Source organism: Eschrichtius robustus, chromosome 6, assembly GCF_028021215.1.
Source record: "Eschrichtius robustus isolate mEscRob2 chromosome 6, mEscRob2.pri, whole genome shotgun sequence".
In the NCBI taxonomy this organism is placed as follows: Eukaryota; Metazoa; Chordata; class Mammalia; order Artiodactyla; family Eschrichtiidae; genus Eschrichtius; species Eschrichtius robustus.
This window is the reverse complement of record NC_090829.1, coordinates 91970818-91987788: the sequence shown is the minus strand read 5'-3', so window position 1 is coordinate 91987788 and position 16971 is coordinate 91970818. Positions and strand designations below refer to the sequence as shown.

The following is a 16971-nucleotide window of genomic DNA, read 5'->3' as shown; positions in this document are numbered from 1 at the left end:
AACATGCCAACATAGTTCATGAGCAGTGAAAAATGCCAGATCCTGTCAGTCTTCTCTGAGATTTCTAAATGAGCATTTTAAATCTTTTTATCGCAGAAAATGTGCTACCTGTTTAGTTAACTATAGCCAAGGAAAATTCACTCAGTCTTGGCAGCTCTACTTTTATAGACTTCTCCACGAAAAACATAGGTAATTATTCTAGTTGAAAAAAGAAGGGACCTAAGGAGTTACAGCTTGCATTTTCGTATTTTTCTTTTGGTTATCCAGAGTATCTGAAAAATTTACGACTTACACATAGCTTTCTGACAGCATCTGATTAGTATCAGATAGTATCTGATTTTCCATTAGTATAAATATTTATTAACTGAAATGAGAAAAGGCAGTTTTATTAAGGGAGGAACATCACTCCCACCCACCACCCTTCACTGCTTTGTTAGAACTTAATAGTGGCCTTTTTCAGTTGGCCATTCTGATGGTCATCTGACTGTCTTATCTCTGCTCCCAATTCCTGTACATTTCTCCAAAACTGAGAATAGTCTTAAGTGGACACACCTCAAGGACATCCCTCAGATAGCAGCCTAACACGTTAACTTCTTGTTAAGTTGGTACTCAAAGCTGCTCTCTTCTCAGTACGCTTTCCATTTTCCATCTACCAAGCACAGCAGTTCTCCTGCAGCTTCTCCCATCTGTTTGGGTTGCATCTTAGCTAATAAGTCTCACTATAAATGAAAGCCAGCAGCTAGCCTAGGATCCAGCAGGCATACTGCCATTGCTGTGAGGGGGACTTAGAGACAGTCAAAAGCAGCCCAAGGATTTCCCAACTTTGCTGGTGGCTTGCTGGTGGCATTTATGAAGTCATTTGTGGTTTGCGTTAAAGCAATGTTGCCTCTCTGCCAGTTGTGTTCTTTGAAAACTGGCATTACTTTTCTCATTGAGTATCTTGTCCTCATCCTGGTCAACTGCCCAGAATTCTTTTCTAATATTCAGAATATTTGTTTGCATTTTCTTTGTGTGTGTATATTTTAATCACGTACTAGTCAATAATTTTTATAAATTAAGCTTACAAAATTACCAATATACCATACTATCAATAAACTTGCGCACACACACACACACACACACACACACACACGAGAATCTTTAGAATGAGAAACTTGTCTGGATGGAATATGCTTTGTATTGAACTTAATGAAAAATTCCCATGCCAATGGAAAGAACAGCAAATTCTCCACTTTAAAAATATTCTGCTATTTTTATATAATGTTTCTACTTTTCTAAGGTAACAACCTGTTGTGTGAGTTTATGAAGAAAATTGTGTTGGTAAATCTCAAGCATTTCTGGAAAGATGTTTTTTGTCCTTGCACAGAATTTATTAATAATGCCCTAATCCTTAGGGACCCCATTTTCAAATGGAATATCTTAAAATATATCTTAGATCATTTTCTGTTTAAATATTTACATCATGTGCTGATTGATTCTATCCCCTCCCCTCTTTTATTAGCTCAGCAAAGCTGGATGAAGAATTTGAAAAGAAATTCAACAGCCTCCCTCAGTATAGTCCTGTTACATTTGACCGGAAATGTGTACCTGTCCCAAGAAAAAAGAAGAAGACTGGAAATATGTCCTCAGAACCGACTAAAACCAGCAAAGGTTAGATGTGTGCTGTACTTTCCTGCAGTGTGGTCAGAATCTAACTGAAACCTCTTCTCAGCGTCTGCAGCTCCCTTTAGATAATGTAATTGGGTTTACAGTTGAAGCAGCGACTTGGAATTTCAGGTTGCTTTCCAAGATTATCTTGGTTCCTGCCTTACTTCTCTCTCTCTCTTCTCTCCTTCCTAAGTCTCTTCAGCCTTTGTCCTTTGGCATCTCAGCCTATACATTTGCCCATAAGTGTGTAGCTCTTTTGAAAGTGTTATACATGGTCTTCGACCTCCTGCTCTCCAGAATTCAGATGGGGAATGTTGAGCTTCTCTTGAGCAGAAACTGCTGGCTGAGCCTAAGTCTTCTGTTCCCTGTCTGTCTGCAACAGGTTGGACTCTGGGGCAGTGAAATCCTTCCACTCACCTAATAGGGAGACTCTATTCTTTACTGGCAGTGTGAATCAAATGAAAATAAAACTCCCTGTAATACTCCGGCAATATAATTTTTACTGGTTTCGTTAAATTTAGAAAAATGCTGTGTTTTCAAGAATATCAGATTCTACTCTGTGTATATCAAGGAAGCTTTTTAAATTATCAGTGTGACTTGGGTGGATCTCAGCACTCATTAGGGGCAGCACTATAGTTCCTAGAGGGGTTTTAAAGAGTGGGGGGTGCCTTTTCAGTGGTCTCAACACCTGGGACCACCGTTACGTTTGTGGGGCAGGGGCTGGGGTTCTAAACATCTGAACCCACTCAGGACATTCAAGCACAATGAAGAATTGTCCTACCCTAAACGACAGTATTGCTCCCAGTGAGAAACTCGTCTTCTGATTTTACTTTAGGTCTAAAGGTTGATGGGCAAATACACCTCTAGTTTTCCATACAGATGTGAAAGACTTCATTTGGTAGCTCTCCTATAAGGGTAGTGAATGGAGAGATGAAGAACTAGTGTGGCCAAGGTTTTGTTGTTTCCAGGATCGAATTCTGAGCAGGATTTGGTAGATTTCTCATAATTACCCTGTAAAAGAGGCTACCTGTTGCTTGCTTTATGGCAAATCAGATGAATTCTTTTGTGTGTGTGTATTTTAGTTGGATAGATGGATAGATGATGACATATATCTTTACATAAATCTTGCCAAAATCTAGCAATCATGGATAATGATCAAAGATAAATGTTAATGAGGATATATAATTTCATGGATTTGGGGATATAAGGTATATATCTAGGAAAAATTATGTCTGAAGAAACCTAAACCTTTTTCCCTCAAGACCTAAAACCCCCATTGTACACTGGAATTGAAACAACTGAGGAGACCTGTATCTCAGGATGGCTCTGAAAGGTTGAAAAAAATTCTCCCTTCATGATTAAAGGCAGGGAAGAATGTAAAAGTGATTTTAGAATTAGCTTGGTTTTCCGCTGTGGTTAATAAAAACAAGTCTAGTGAATAAAGAACTAAAAAAGAAACGTTGCATCACCAAGTTTGCTCATCTGGGAAAATAAAGTAGGGTTGTTCTGAGATCTCCCAAGATAGGTAGGAAAGAAATAAAGCAGCTTGTTGAAAGGTAGGTAGCTGAGCACTGTAATAGATTGCCAAATGAAATGACAGTCCTTGTGCCCTAGAGATATTTAGGAATAGGTAAAGTAGTCCATGAGCCCAAAGATGCCAGGTATCGTCAGCCCCATAATTCTTGGATTTAAAGTTGCTGATAAATACCTGACAAGCTAATAAAATGGAACTTAACTGATTGCTGTGCAGGATGTATTCTCTTTCTCTGCTCCTTGCAGTTGGGAGACATTCATTTTAGAGCTCTGAAGTTGGCCGAATTATCTTTCAAGGACAGTAACAATAGATTTATCTTTGTAAAGCTATAAAACCCTGAAGTTAGGATGTATTTTCATGAGACCTTCTCTTGGGTCTTGGTTGTCTGTTATATGTTTTTCCTCTCCCAGCTGAGATTAACAGTATTTGTTTTGCTATGAAATAGCCTTTTGGAGTTTTGGATTATACTTTATACAGTATCACCTTAACTCTTCCATTATGGCTCTCAAGCCACAAAGTCCCTGGTTCTTATACAGTATATCAGTAATTACATAGGTAGGAGGTCTGTCAAGGCTTTAGATTTTGCTCTGCATTCCGACTTGTGGAGCAAAATGCTATTAAAATAAAGCAGAAATTAAATAATATATTCTGTATTTAGCAAACTAAAGAAATAGTATTTGTGACTGATTGTAATTTGGCATTAGCAGCGCCAGTGTACTATCCTACAAGTTATTAATGAAATGATCATACCAGCTGTGCTGTAATTGCCTGATCTTTAGAGGATAGAGGAGATTGTTTTGTTAGTCTAGACCCTTTGCATCTTTACATAATGAATCGTTCAAAGCAAACATTGTGAGTGAGATCATTAGTTCTTTAGTAAAGGAGCAAGTGTTCATAGGAAACCACATTTTTTCTCCAACAGTTTGCCATTTGTCTGTATTTTATTTTCTCTTATATTTGTTATTCAACACTTGTTACATTTTTTCCCTGCCTTATACTAGGTACTTTTTTAGCTCCTCCAGGTTATATGTATAGAATTTTTATGAAGTGTAATTTCTAGAGGAAAATGATTATGTATGCATTTATATAGTTACATATCTCAAAATCATAGCACCTGCTTGGGCTTACAATTCTGTTTTTCCAGTGGTCTTCTTATTTATATCTTTATTTCTAAGTAGTCTTCCCCTTTTCCATCGTCCCCTCCACTATCTCTGCCCTGTCCCTTATGTCTATGTAATAGGTCTTGTCAAACTTTACAATAAAAAGGGATGAAAATAATTGTCATCTTCCTCCAACGAGGCTCAGACTACATTATAGTAGGCTTAGTATATAGATGATTTAGGAATAGAATTTCCCTTTGCTTCTAAGAACAAATTATCCAGAAAATTATAATCCATCTAACTCACAGTGCAGGTCAGCTGAAGCAGCCCATTCCTATAGTGTTTTCTGGTTTCTCTCCCACAGTTACTTATATATATTCAAATGAAAGCTTTGAATTATAAATCTAAATTTAATTGTAACTTCTTAAGAGGTTTGTTTTGACACATTATTTTAAGTGTTTATTTACTCTTAATGTATGAAGCACTTTTTACAAAAGTTTCAGAAGTCGGAGTGCTCTGTAAAATAGTAATTTTCAAGCAAAGTAGGGTCATAGAGAAAAAGTTAATTGAGTTCAATTTAGAGTGTTTAAATTATGCCTGAGCTTGACCCTTGACTTAATTTCTCCTCCCTTATCTCTTTATCTTTTCACAGTGTTTTTTAGCCCATTAGCAAACATACTCTTGGTCTTTCTCATTTTTTTTCCAATTCACACTTACACTGCAAGATTGAAATTTCGAATGGTTAAGGATTTGAGATTTTTAAAAATCACAGTGGAATAAAAGAAGCAGGTTTACAAAATTAAAGATTGAGGACAGAAACCCCTGTTTGGGATTGAGCCAACCTGAGGATACTTTCTGTGCTTAAGAGCTGAAATGTGATGAAAGCCAGGCCATCCTTTCCTATCAGGAAGTGATAGCTTCCAGGTTGGGCAGAACTCTGTTTTTCGCCCTGTAACTGTTTGAGTCTTCACTGCCACCAGACATTTTCTTGAACATGGTGACGGCATATTTGCATGTATAAAAGGTATACCTAGTATAATCCTGAGGTTTTTTTTTAAACAAGGCATGTATGTCTAGCGCACTAAGGTGGCCCCTTCCCCTCAGTGAATCCTAACTTGATTGTGGCTGGTTTACTTGAACTTACTCCAGTCCACAGATTCATATGCCCAGCAGCTGGGAGCACTTTGGTATAAATTATTTTTTTAAATAAATTTATTTTATTTATTTATTTTTGACTGCGTTGGGTCTTTGTTGCTGCTCGTGGGCTTTCTCTAGTTGCAGTGAACAGGGGCTACTCTTCGTTGCGGTGCACGGGCTTCTCATTGCGGTGGCTTCTCTTGTTGCGGAGCATGGGCTCTAGAGCACAGGCTCAGTAGTTGTGGTGCACGGGCTTAGTTGCTCCCCGGCATGTGGAATCTTCCCGGACCAGGGCTCAAACCCGTGTCCTCTGCGTTGACAGGCAGATTCTTAACCACTGCGCCACCAGGGAAGCTCTGCTATAAATTATTGCAAAGGAATTTGTTGTTTCACTGGTCATTCATTACTTATGTGTTCATTACAGAAATGACAGCCTAGTCTTAGAATAAACCTTCTTCCCTTTTTATAGCTTAAAAACATGAAACTATAGAAACTGGGCATTAAGCCACCACCATTCTAGTTATGCCGAACACTTGTTTCCTATAATAGTTCTCCAGAGCAAGGTTCACTTAACTCACCTTACTTGCTGACCTTGAAAAGTTTTCATACCATGCTAATACTGAAATGGCTCCTATGTCACTACACTTCTCAGCCAAAACATGTCCATTTTTCAGCAAACCATGAACAACATTAATGTTTTGGAAAAGTTATTGTTAATGTCTCTATGGCACCCCTCTTACCCTCTCAGATTGTGGTTTGTCTCTGCTATTTTCTACCCAGCTGTGAAGTTGGGGTGCAAAAGAGATTGATACCTTCAAAACACAGGTCATCCAGCCCAAAAATGTAAGTGGAGTCCTAAGCCAGTTTATATGCCAGCAACAGGTGATTTTGTCATAAGGAAGTGGAAGCTGATACAAACAGTCAAGAAATTTGGTAGGAAGATGAGGAGATGAGATGGCATGGAAACGTGAGATGGTGGCTTTAGTGAAAGACAGTTGCCAGTTCTTTGCTTTCTGAATGATTCCTTCTAAAACTCTTTTCTCTGCTTTTGACTTCCTACCTTCTTTTCCCTCCATGGACATTTCTGTGTTAATAGAATAATTAACTAAGGAAAAAATAGTAGTATATGTGCTATTTATTACAAACTTTGACTTTATTTTCCTTGAACAAAATATCAAACATATGTACCATCCTGGTGGGCAGGAATCAAATTGTTCACTTCTTGACTCTAAAATTACTGCTTTTCAGTGAATACCATCATATCTTATCTATTACTCCTTCAAGTTTGTCACTTTCTTTTTTATCTGAACTTGTCATTTGCTTAGATTTGTTTTATAGTTATAGTTTGGGGATGGCTAGCAGCAAGGAGGTTTAAAAATATAAGTTTACAGGAGCTCTTCTGTGTACTAAACCACCCTGGATGTTCTTTTTTTATGTTAAAATTGGCAAGCTCTATATTTAGTTTTGTCTTTAAATTATACTTTTTAGATTTGTCTGAGTATGGTTTGGTCTGAAAATATGTATTCTATTCTTCTTTCTTAACCCATTCCATACATCAAATCAGTTTGCTTCTGTGAACCACTTCCTTATCCCATTGTTCTCATACACAGTGATGAACACAGAAATCATTCTCCCTGTGAGGCAATAGCTTATTATTATTAAATTATTTTCCTATGGGTAAATCACTAGGATCCTATGGTCCTGAGAAGTCTCAGAATTGTTTTTCTGCTTTCTTCTTCTTCTGTTTTCTGTGATTACCCATGTATCTGTCATTCATGTGCACTGGCCTGTAGTTTCCTGGACTGTATAAAATACATATGAGTAATTGCAAATGGACTATAGAGAATACCTATAATATTAGTGTAGATTGTATACATGATATATTTTCTTTGTATTTGTTAAATTTATTTTCTTTCCCTTTTTGCTCACTCCCCCCCCACCCCCCCAAAAAAAACAAATAAGAAGTGTTTTCTGTTTCCATTTCAGATCACCACCACCCAATTCAAAAGTATTTGCTGTTGGTTATTTAGAAGGATGACTTGGTGTAGTCATCACAAAACACTTGTACACCTTTATGTTATCAGTAATAATAGCAAAAACTGTCATTTCTTGAGCTCTTTATTGATGCCATCAGTGTTTTAAGAGTTTTACTTATTTGTGCATGCAACAGTATTGTTGAGAATCAGTCATGTGTTAAGCACCACTCTAGGCATGTAGAATTTATCTGTGAATGAAAACAAAGAACCCTGCTGCCAAGGAGGTTACATTTTAGTGGGACTACCAGGAATAAACAAGCCTAAACAATAAGAAAAGTATATAATGTATCAGAAGGTGAGCAATGATATGGAAAAAAGAATAGTTTTGATAGAACAAGAAGGCCAAATATCAATAAAGAAGGAGAAGACTTGAACACTATACAACAGCTAGACCTAACATATATATAGAACGCTCCACCCAACAATAGCATCATATACATTTTTCTCAGGACATGGAACAGTCTCCAGAATACACAGTATGCTGGGACATTTGACAAACCAGTAAATTTAAAAGGATTGAAATAATTCAAATTATGTTTTCTGACCACAGTGGAATGAAATTAAAAATGAACAGCAGGAAAAAATTTAGAAAACTCAAAAATATGTGGAAATTAAACAACACACTCTAAATAACCAATAAGTCAAAGAAGGAATCAATAGGGAAATATGAAAATACTTTGAGATGAATAAAATGAAAACACAGCATACTAAAATTTGTAGGATACAGCCAAAGCATTGCTTAGAGGGGAATTTATAGGTGTAAATGCATAAGTTAAGAAAGAAGAAAGATCTCAAATCAATAACATAACCTGTCTTGAGACACTGTTAGAAGAACAAACTAAACCTAAAGGAAGTAGAAAAAAGAAATAATAAAGATTAGAGAGGAGATTAATGAAATGAAGTTAATTAAAGAATAGGAAAACAATAGAGAAAATCATTAAAACCAAAAGCTAATTCTTTGAAAAGAACAACAAATTTGATAAATGTTTAGCTAGACTGACCAAGGAAAAAAGAAGACTCAAATCATTAGAATCAGAAATGAAATAGGGGCCATTACTACTGACCTTACAAAACTGGAAAGGATTATAAAGGAATACTATGAACAGTTATATGCTGGTAAGTTAGATAACCTACATGAAACAGACAATTACCAGAAAGACACAAACTACCAAAACCGACCTAAGAAGAAGTAGACAATCTGAATAGACCTATAGCTAGTATAAAGATTGAATTTAGTAATCGAAAAAGTACCAGACCCAGATGGCTTCACCACTGAATTCTTCCAAACACTTAAAGAATTAATACCAGTTTTTTGTAAGCTTGTCCATAACATTGGAAGAGGAGGGAACACTTCCCAACTCATTCTATGAGGCCAGTGTTATACTGATGTCAAAATTAGACAAACACATCACAAAAAAGAAAAATTGCAGACCACTATCTCTAACAGATATGGACACAGAAATCCTTAACAAAATACTAACAAACTGAATTGATATAAGAAGAATTATATACCGTGACCAATTGGTATTTTACCTCAGGAATGCAGGGTTGGTTTAACATCCAAAAATCAGTTGATGTAATTTACCATATCAGTAAAACAACAACAAAGAAAAATCCACAGGATCATCTCAATAGATGTAGAAAATGTAGAAAAAGCATTTGACAAAACTCAACACCTTTTCATGATTCACACCCAGCAAACTCAGAAAAAAAAGGGAACTTATTAAACCTGATAAAAGACACCAAAAAAAAAAAAAGAAACCTCACAACTAGCATTATGCTTAATGGTGAAAGATTGGTTGCTTTCCCCCAAGATAGGGAATAAAGACAAGGATGTTCACTCTCATCATTTCTATCCAACATTATAGTGGAGGTTCTAGCCAGGGCAGTCTGGGTTAGGGAGAATACAGATATCGGGAGGGGTGATAGCTAAAGAATATGGGATTTACTTTTGAGGTGGTAAAAATGTTCTAAAATTGATGGTGGCTGCAAATATTTGTGAATATAAAAACCATTTTATTGTATACTTTAGATAGGAGCACAGATAGTTTGCCTCTGGCAGGAAGGCAGGGCATGTGGATGCAGACACTGGCAGGTGGGTAGATGCAGCAGGAGCAGCTTATAGAGCTTCTAATTTTTAAATTCTCCCTTCAGCCCTGAGACTTGGGCACTATTATCATCCCCATTTACACACGAGGAAACAGAAGTTATGGAAAATGTCAGTTTCACATAGGAATATTAGCAAAGTGTAGAAAGCAACCTGCTTTTTGGAGGTCAGTGCTGTTGTTGGCATTTCTGATGGGTGACTGAAAAATCCCAATTCTCTTTTCTTTATGTGAAAAAACTAAGATACAGTCTGAGACTTCTCCCCACTCCCCTCCCCCCGCCACCCTCCAAAAAAAAGTTTTGGCAAATATTTTTCTATTTTTAAATAAATCACTTTTTTTTCCTCCTAGAATATCCTCAGAATAGGCTAGAAGGCTGTCGGGCCAACCTGAAAGTTGTCCTCCAAGTGCTGTCCCTGTGAAAGTCAGTTTCTTAGGAGAGATGAAATGCCAGTGCCATCCTTTCCTTCATGGTATTTAGGAATCTAAAGTAAAATCTTTTCTTTATTACAGACTACATCTACTCTGCTGTTACTGGTTGTGGTCTGTCTCTAGTCACTAAATCTGCAGTTTCTGCTGAGGGAGTCCCAGCCCTAATGGAGGCTTCTGTCCAATATATTTCTAAGGAAAATCTCACTGGTTTTTCAGTAAGTCTAGGGAAGGGCGCTAAGCACGAGTTAGATGAGACAAGATGCAAGATGACATTTCTTGTGAATCAGTTTGCTTATTCCACAAGCTGGGGGAGGGTGTAATTGTTTAGAAACACAGTATTTTTTTTATGAAACATTGTGAATTTTAAATATATTTATATTAATATTGTCTGTAGGTCCTTTCCAGTCTCAGAAAAAGAACTTATTCCACAAAATTGTCAGCAAATATAAGCACAAAAAGGAGAAGCCTAATGTTCCGGAAAAAGGTATTGGTGCCTTCCATCCTCCATTAAGATTTCTTGGCCACGTCCATTGTGAATTCATCTTTGAGTGATGCTTCACTGCACCGCCTTTGCCTCTACCTCCCCTTTGCTTGCTTCAATGTCATCTGCTCCTGACGCAGGCACATTCATTGTTTCTAGATTCTGCAGCTAATTGCAAAGAGAGATCTTCTTCACTTGGATTCCTACTGAAATCCCATGTTTGTCTCTATTTTCAGAGTTCCATATGAATCCTAAAATTGCTTCTTTTTATTTGTATTTGGTGCATTTTCTAATTTAGTCTTCTTGAGCTCTTCTCCACTTATTTTCTTTGACTATTCTTGTTTTTTTCATGTTTGGCAGCCTTCATAGCAGGACCACATTTTCCTGCCTCCTGAAATCTTACCAGTTTCGTAGTCGTATGAAAGTCCCACAGTTGCTATACTTTCTCTGACACTTGAGGATTCTTGTCCAGGAGGATTCCACTCCTACATCGTAACCTATCTCTCTTCTTTTTTTCTATTTATATACTTTGTCAGACTCTTCCCACCTCCTTCAGTCACATAACTGTTATTTCCAGAGGGCACTAGAAATATACGCACTCTACCCTCCCTTTACTCTGAGCATCTGTCTCGTTGTTATGATCTGGATAGGCCCTTGAACCTCTTCAGGGCTCATCTGAAGATTTGTCTCTTCTCACAGGTCAGGCTCCTATTCTTCTTTCACACAGAAGATAAATCCCATCTGGTTCAGTATAGCCACGTGTCCTGGAAGTCAGGCTTTCTCTAGCATCTCCTGCATGTTAGTGTCGTGACTGCCATCAGCCTGATGCCCATTTGCATCCTACTTGCATGGCCAGATGTGGAGCCTTTCGTGTTTCTGGAATGAGGCTTTAAATGCAGCTGTCTTCCATGTGTAGACATACGTGCCTCTGTGTTCCTGTGTGTAACCTTTTACTTAATTTGGGTTTTATTTTCACCTCCACTTTAGCCTCTTAGTTTTGTTTTGTATGTTAATATTTATTCTCTGCTTCCAGTGGAGAAAGATCACTCTTTAGGTAAAATGTCAGCTTTTATCCTTACCTGTTAACCAATCTTCAGGTTATCTTGATTAAAGTCATAGAAATTATCCAACAACATATTTTTAAAAAGGCAAATTTGTTTACTTTTAATGCATTTCCTATATGGCCTAATTATTTTAGTTGGCAAATGCAGTTTTGAGACTTAAGTAGTTGAAGTAAAATTCTGCTTCATTTGTGTGATAATGCTTTTTATTGAAGTGGTTTTGTGTATTGTCTTATTTTTATAGTGTATGTGTCTATACTAGGGGTAGAGTTTCACTTTCCTTTTCTGTTGTTGTTTTTTTAGGAAGTGGGGATAAATGGTCAAACAAGCAACTCTTCTTGGATGCCATTCACCCTACAGAAGGTAAAAGAAACAACATTCATTGTATCATTTCAGGTAGTCTGTGCTGGAAATGGCATAAGTTTTGTAGGTTTAAACTGGCATAATTTATATAGGTTCAACCAATGGCATTAGACCTGAGTGTTCATAATTGGGTTATTTTTAATTTTCAAATCAAAACTGATAGATTTTTGATCCTACTAAGGGTCAGCCTGTGTGTCCTGTGGAGTTTAATTTGTGAAAGGGGGATTTGTAAGCTTTGAACCACAATAACCAGAAATTAGAGGTTCTCATAACTGAAAATATTCAGTATTGCAGCTCACGTGGCAGGCGGGTGCTCATGGGGAGTCAGATAGGGCAGCACAGGGCTCTCCCGGTTTGCTGGATGTGGGTGCCCTGCAGACGTGGTTTCTGACCTGAACTTCCTTCCTAGCCCACCTCCCACTTCCTCTAACTGTGATCAAATGGAATGTCCCTGAGGCTTATGGTAGCCAAAGAAAAGTCCCATATTGACTGGTATGCTGTTATAGGTACAGATTTTATTTCAAAATTTCCCACAGTCATATTTATTTGTGACTTTAATTCTTCTTAAATATTGAACCGTTAGGTGAATGCTGATTTCGTGGTGGTAAGGAGCCATCCTTCCGTTCTTCCCACTGATGCTCTCTTTTCCGTTTAGATATTTTAGAAGAGCTGAACATTTTTGTAGTGCTTAATGAGGAGTCACTTCATTTGAAAACTAGAAGGGACCTTAGTGATCATCGTTTGATTTATTACCCCTTTGATTTACTTATGGGGAACTTGATGAACAAGTCCATTCTCTCGCTTTCCAAATGTACTCTCATTTCTTTGTTAAAAGGAGAAAAAAATTAAAATGCACATGTGGCCTAAGTCATTTATAAAAAAAATACTCATGTTTTAAAGATATTTGTGAAAAATATTCAAATTTGAGTTCATTATAAACCTGAACTTCTGTTGTTTGGTAGGCACAGTTCACATGAGCTGCATGTCTGCTTTTGTGTCGTTTTGCTTTTACAGAAAATGCCAGCAGTACATCTCTTTTCTGGCTTGTTACTTCACATTTACAACCTCTGTGGAGTATCATTTCTGCACTTTGCTGGCAAAACAAAATATGAATTGTTGTGCTGCTCTCAGCATTAGATCCTAACATCCCCAAATTGACATACATTCACGCTTGTGTATTCTGCACAGATCTGATAAATGTAAGGCACTGATGAACTATCAGAGGAATCTAAAAGAGGCATTTAAGACAATGTTACCCTTTTCTTAAAATGATACTGTTCTAAATATTTTGGTTTTAAACAATGAAAACCCTACTTCATATAAAAGGAGGTATCATAGCATGTGCCAGGGTGGTATAAAGAGCGAAGTAAGTAGGAATTAGGGGACCTGGGCGCTAGTCTCAGATCTGCCACTAATTAGCGGTGTTCAATAGGACAGACCATTTAACCTTACTAGGATTCACTGTCCACATTTGTACTCTGTTGTAAGATATGTGTGTTTAGGGGTGGAGTGAATGAGAAGGCCTAGTAATACATGAACTATACATTTCATTTCCCTTCTAACACCTGATGATTTTATTACTGTGATATCTTGAGTGGGTGGTGTGATACTAAAAATACCATATTCTGAAGCCCTAATTTTCTGCCCTTTGGAGGGCAGAAAAGCAAATCAATTTTGAGTCTTCTAGGCAGTCTGAAGGGTTTAGTTGGAAATATTTATTATTGTTGATGCTTAATTATATTTACTATTAATGTATATGGAACAAAACTGTGGAGAACATGCACTGAAAATTGCATGTCCTTTAGTGTAGAATGCAAATTCATTTTACATGGCCAGAAAAAAAGGAATCAATTTGAGGGTTGGAAATTAACCAGTAACTTAAAGTGACTTTTTTTGTTATTTATTTTTATAACATCCCCTACATTTACTTGTTCAGGTGGTGACTATGTGCTTTGAGAATTATCTAGGCCCTTTACTCCATCCTCTTTCTCACCTATGTCCGTACCATTGCTTATTAAAACTTTACCTTGGATATTATAAATATATAAGGACAGAAATATGAAACCATAATCAGGACAGTTAGTATGTGTAGGCTATCCCGGGCAAAGGTTAGACAGGAGTTGTTTGTAGCTGATGTCTATAAATGAAATACTGACTCAACTGAGGCTTCACAGCTGTTAGCCGCTCCTGGCTTCTGTTAAAGTGGATGACTTAAAGTTCACTATCCTTTCTTTACGCCACCCTGAGTATAATTGGCTCTGAATTTTTTTCCCCCAAAATATTAGAAATTTTCAGGTGTTTAGTAATCACATCTGAGGTTTAAATGCTAAGCTTATAATCTATTTTAAGCATTCTCCCCATGCTTTTAAAATTCAAAATCGCTAAACCACTTCTTGAAATTTTTGCAGATCATAAAACAAAGATGGCCTATAGGCTAGAGTTAAAGTTTTCAGATAAACCAAGATGACCTCCCTCTGCCACTGTGTTTATCTTTCCACCAACTTATGGTGTCATATGTTTGTGCTTAAGGTAGAGGTTTCTAATTGTAGTAATACTGATGGTGATGATTACTGTATTGATTTATGTTTCCAGAGGGCTTTCACATATACTTTTTGTAAAAACTAATCTTAACAGCAGCTCCAGTCAATTTAAGGAGACTTTATCAGCCCCAAATACATGATAAGGAATTGAAGCCTGACCAATGTAAGCAGGAAGGGAAGAAACCAACACTGAAGTACACTGGCCACTGCAGTTTTGATTTTTCAGGTGTTTCTGGATAGCCCTCATTTGTTGAAATTATAAATGCTGTCTTACGAGGAAAAAAAAAAACCTAAACCTCAAACTAGGTATCTCTAAAAGATTAGTTTCTTTGCAATACATAAATCTGATGACAGGGGAGAAAAATCTGGTTTTCTAGTTAGATTTTGAAATATGATCCACACACTCAGGCTAACTTGATCTCTTTTTCCAAGTTCAAAATAGTTGCTTTATAATTTCAGCAAGGTCCCCAGGATCTTATGTAAGACTCATTCATTTGATTCCTGTGTTCCATTCAGCAGTTAACTGCATTTTCAGCTCATGGGAGACTAACCCATGGCAATGAGATTCCAGACTTGGCTATAATAATTTCAGTGCAAGTTTGACTCCTGTAGTTGGCATGTGAATTCATGACTCTGGAGCACTTTAGTGGCCTCCTGGGGTATAGTACAAGCACAGTGCTGCTTTCCCAAAAAACTTCCTCTACATTTTGGGAGCAGAGTTTGGAAAACAAGATAGTCTCTGATTGCCACATTCTTATTGTTGCTCCAGGAATCAGCTCACATTATCACCCTCACACGATATGCTCCAAGTATGTTATGATTATTGTGGAGTGTAAAAATCAGCCCTGTGGACTTGTTTGGTGGTGCTTGGGTAGGTTTGTGTGTTCAATTACAAGCCCAAAGAGAAATGACTAATTTGTTTTTAGAGGACAAAACCTTTCTTTTCTCACATTTCCATTAATTTGGCAGGGAGGGCAAAAAAGGAGCTGCCTTGCTGTCTTGGTATACAACTTTGGGCTCTTTCCCTCTCTGAGTTTTTTTCATTTCCTGTCCCTCACCACTGTTGACCTGAAACTAATAGACTGCCAGTTATTTCTCCAGCAGAGATGGGTTTATTTTGGATCAGCCGAGAATATAAATTTGAGGTGTACAACCATGGTATGCAAGTCCTCACACGTCAAGAGAAGGAGAATTTTATAGGCAGGAAAGAAGTAGGGAAGGCTATGGTAAATCAAGTCCATGGCTTTTCATTGGCTGAGTCCTTGCCAGGAAAGAAGAGAGGAGTCTTTCTTTTTCTGTTGGGCTCTGCTGTCATCACAGGGCATGAGAGCTCCCCCTTCTGGTCTCCTGACTCTATTTAATTGAGGTTTCTGTTTATTAATTTTTTGCACCACTAAGCCTTTGTTTTGGATCTTGCAGGTTGGTGGGGAGGACAGTGTATGCAAATCTGAATAAATTGTGTCCCAATAGACCACAATTTCTACATATGGTCAGGGTCCCTATCTGAGATCCTTTTGACCAGCTAGTCTGGAGAGGATGATAAAAGAAGTTTCTCTTTGCTAATGTTGCTGGACTCAGATCTACTGTTCTGTCCCAGACAATTATAGTTGACCCTTGAACAAAGTGAGGGTTAAGGGTACGCCCTCCCCCTTCACCCCCTTGGTCAAAAATTCATGTGTAACTTTACAGCTGGCCCTCCAGGCCCTCCATATCAACAGGTCTGCATCTGCAGATTTAACCAACTGTGGATTGTGTAGTACTATTGTATGTATTTCTTTAAAAAGATCCACTTATAAGTAGACCTGCACAGTTCAAACTTGTCTTGTTCAAGGGTCAACTGTACTTCTTTGACTTAGCCTTACCTGCCTTCCCCAATTCTTCTCTCCTAGGAGAGGGTTCTCCCTGAGCACTGACCCTGAAGACTGTCATCGGTCTAGGCCACCAGAAAGACAGGATGTTCTAGGGGTCACCCATGGGTCAAAGCATGGGGTAGACTCACTCTAACCTTGTCTTCCTAACTCCAGCAAGATCACATTACATGTGTTTCTCAAATGTGGATGATCTATAGGCCCTGTGATTACTTCTTGATCTGACAGTAGGTTTAGAGAAGACAACATATAGAGGGGTGGCATTGCCTCCTTTCCAGTGATTTATGAGAACTTCCAATGCATTCTCCTTTTTTGCCTCTTTCACTTGGTTTGCAGCCTGATTCACTCAGTATCTCTCAGCCTCCAGACCTCTGGGACTCGATGATCACTTCTATCTATCGGCCGCCCTGCCTTTGACCCCCTGGCTCCTTGTCTGCTGGTTTCTGAGCTTCCCCTAGTCTCAGTCTGCCTTTAGGCCTGATTCACCTTCCATTTACAGTCCCTTTGCATCCATCCCCTTGGCTTCTTATTGTGTTTTTACCAATTCATCTGGAACACATAGGAAAATGAGTGACCCCTGAAAAGAAATTAAAACATCTGACGGCTCACCAAAAACAAAAACCTAACAGTCCTAGTGAAGGGAGTACTCTTCCACAGCCTTGAGACT

General features: G+C 37.9%; 1 protein-coding gene across 16 annotated transcripts in view; it reads left to right on the top strand.

Annotated features, from left to right (window-relative positions):
- BBX (BBX high mobility group box domain containing) overlaps window positions 1-16971 on the top strand; it is a 280074-nt gene that overhangs the window by 248316 nt on the left and 14787 nt on the right. For 15 of the 16 annotated variants that reach the window (XM_068546792.1, XM_068546805.1, XM_068546790.1 and 12 more), the window contains 3 exons: window positions 1502-1650; window positions 10386-10475; window positions 11837-11896. In XM_068546792.1, the coding sequence (XP_068402893.1) occupies window positions 1502-1650; window positions 10386-10475; window positions 11837-11896 (299 nt within the window). The remainder of the gene's footprint in view (window positions 1-1501; window positions 1651-10385; window positions 10476-11836; window positions 11897-16971) is intronic. The other variant, XM_068546806.1, reaches the window with a different exon arrangement.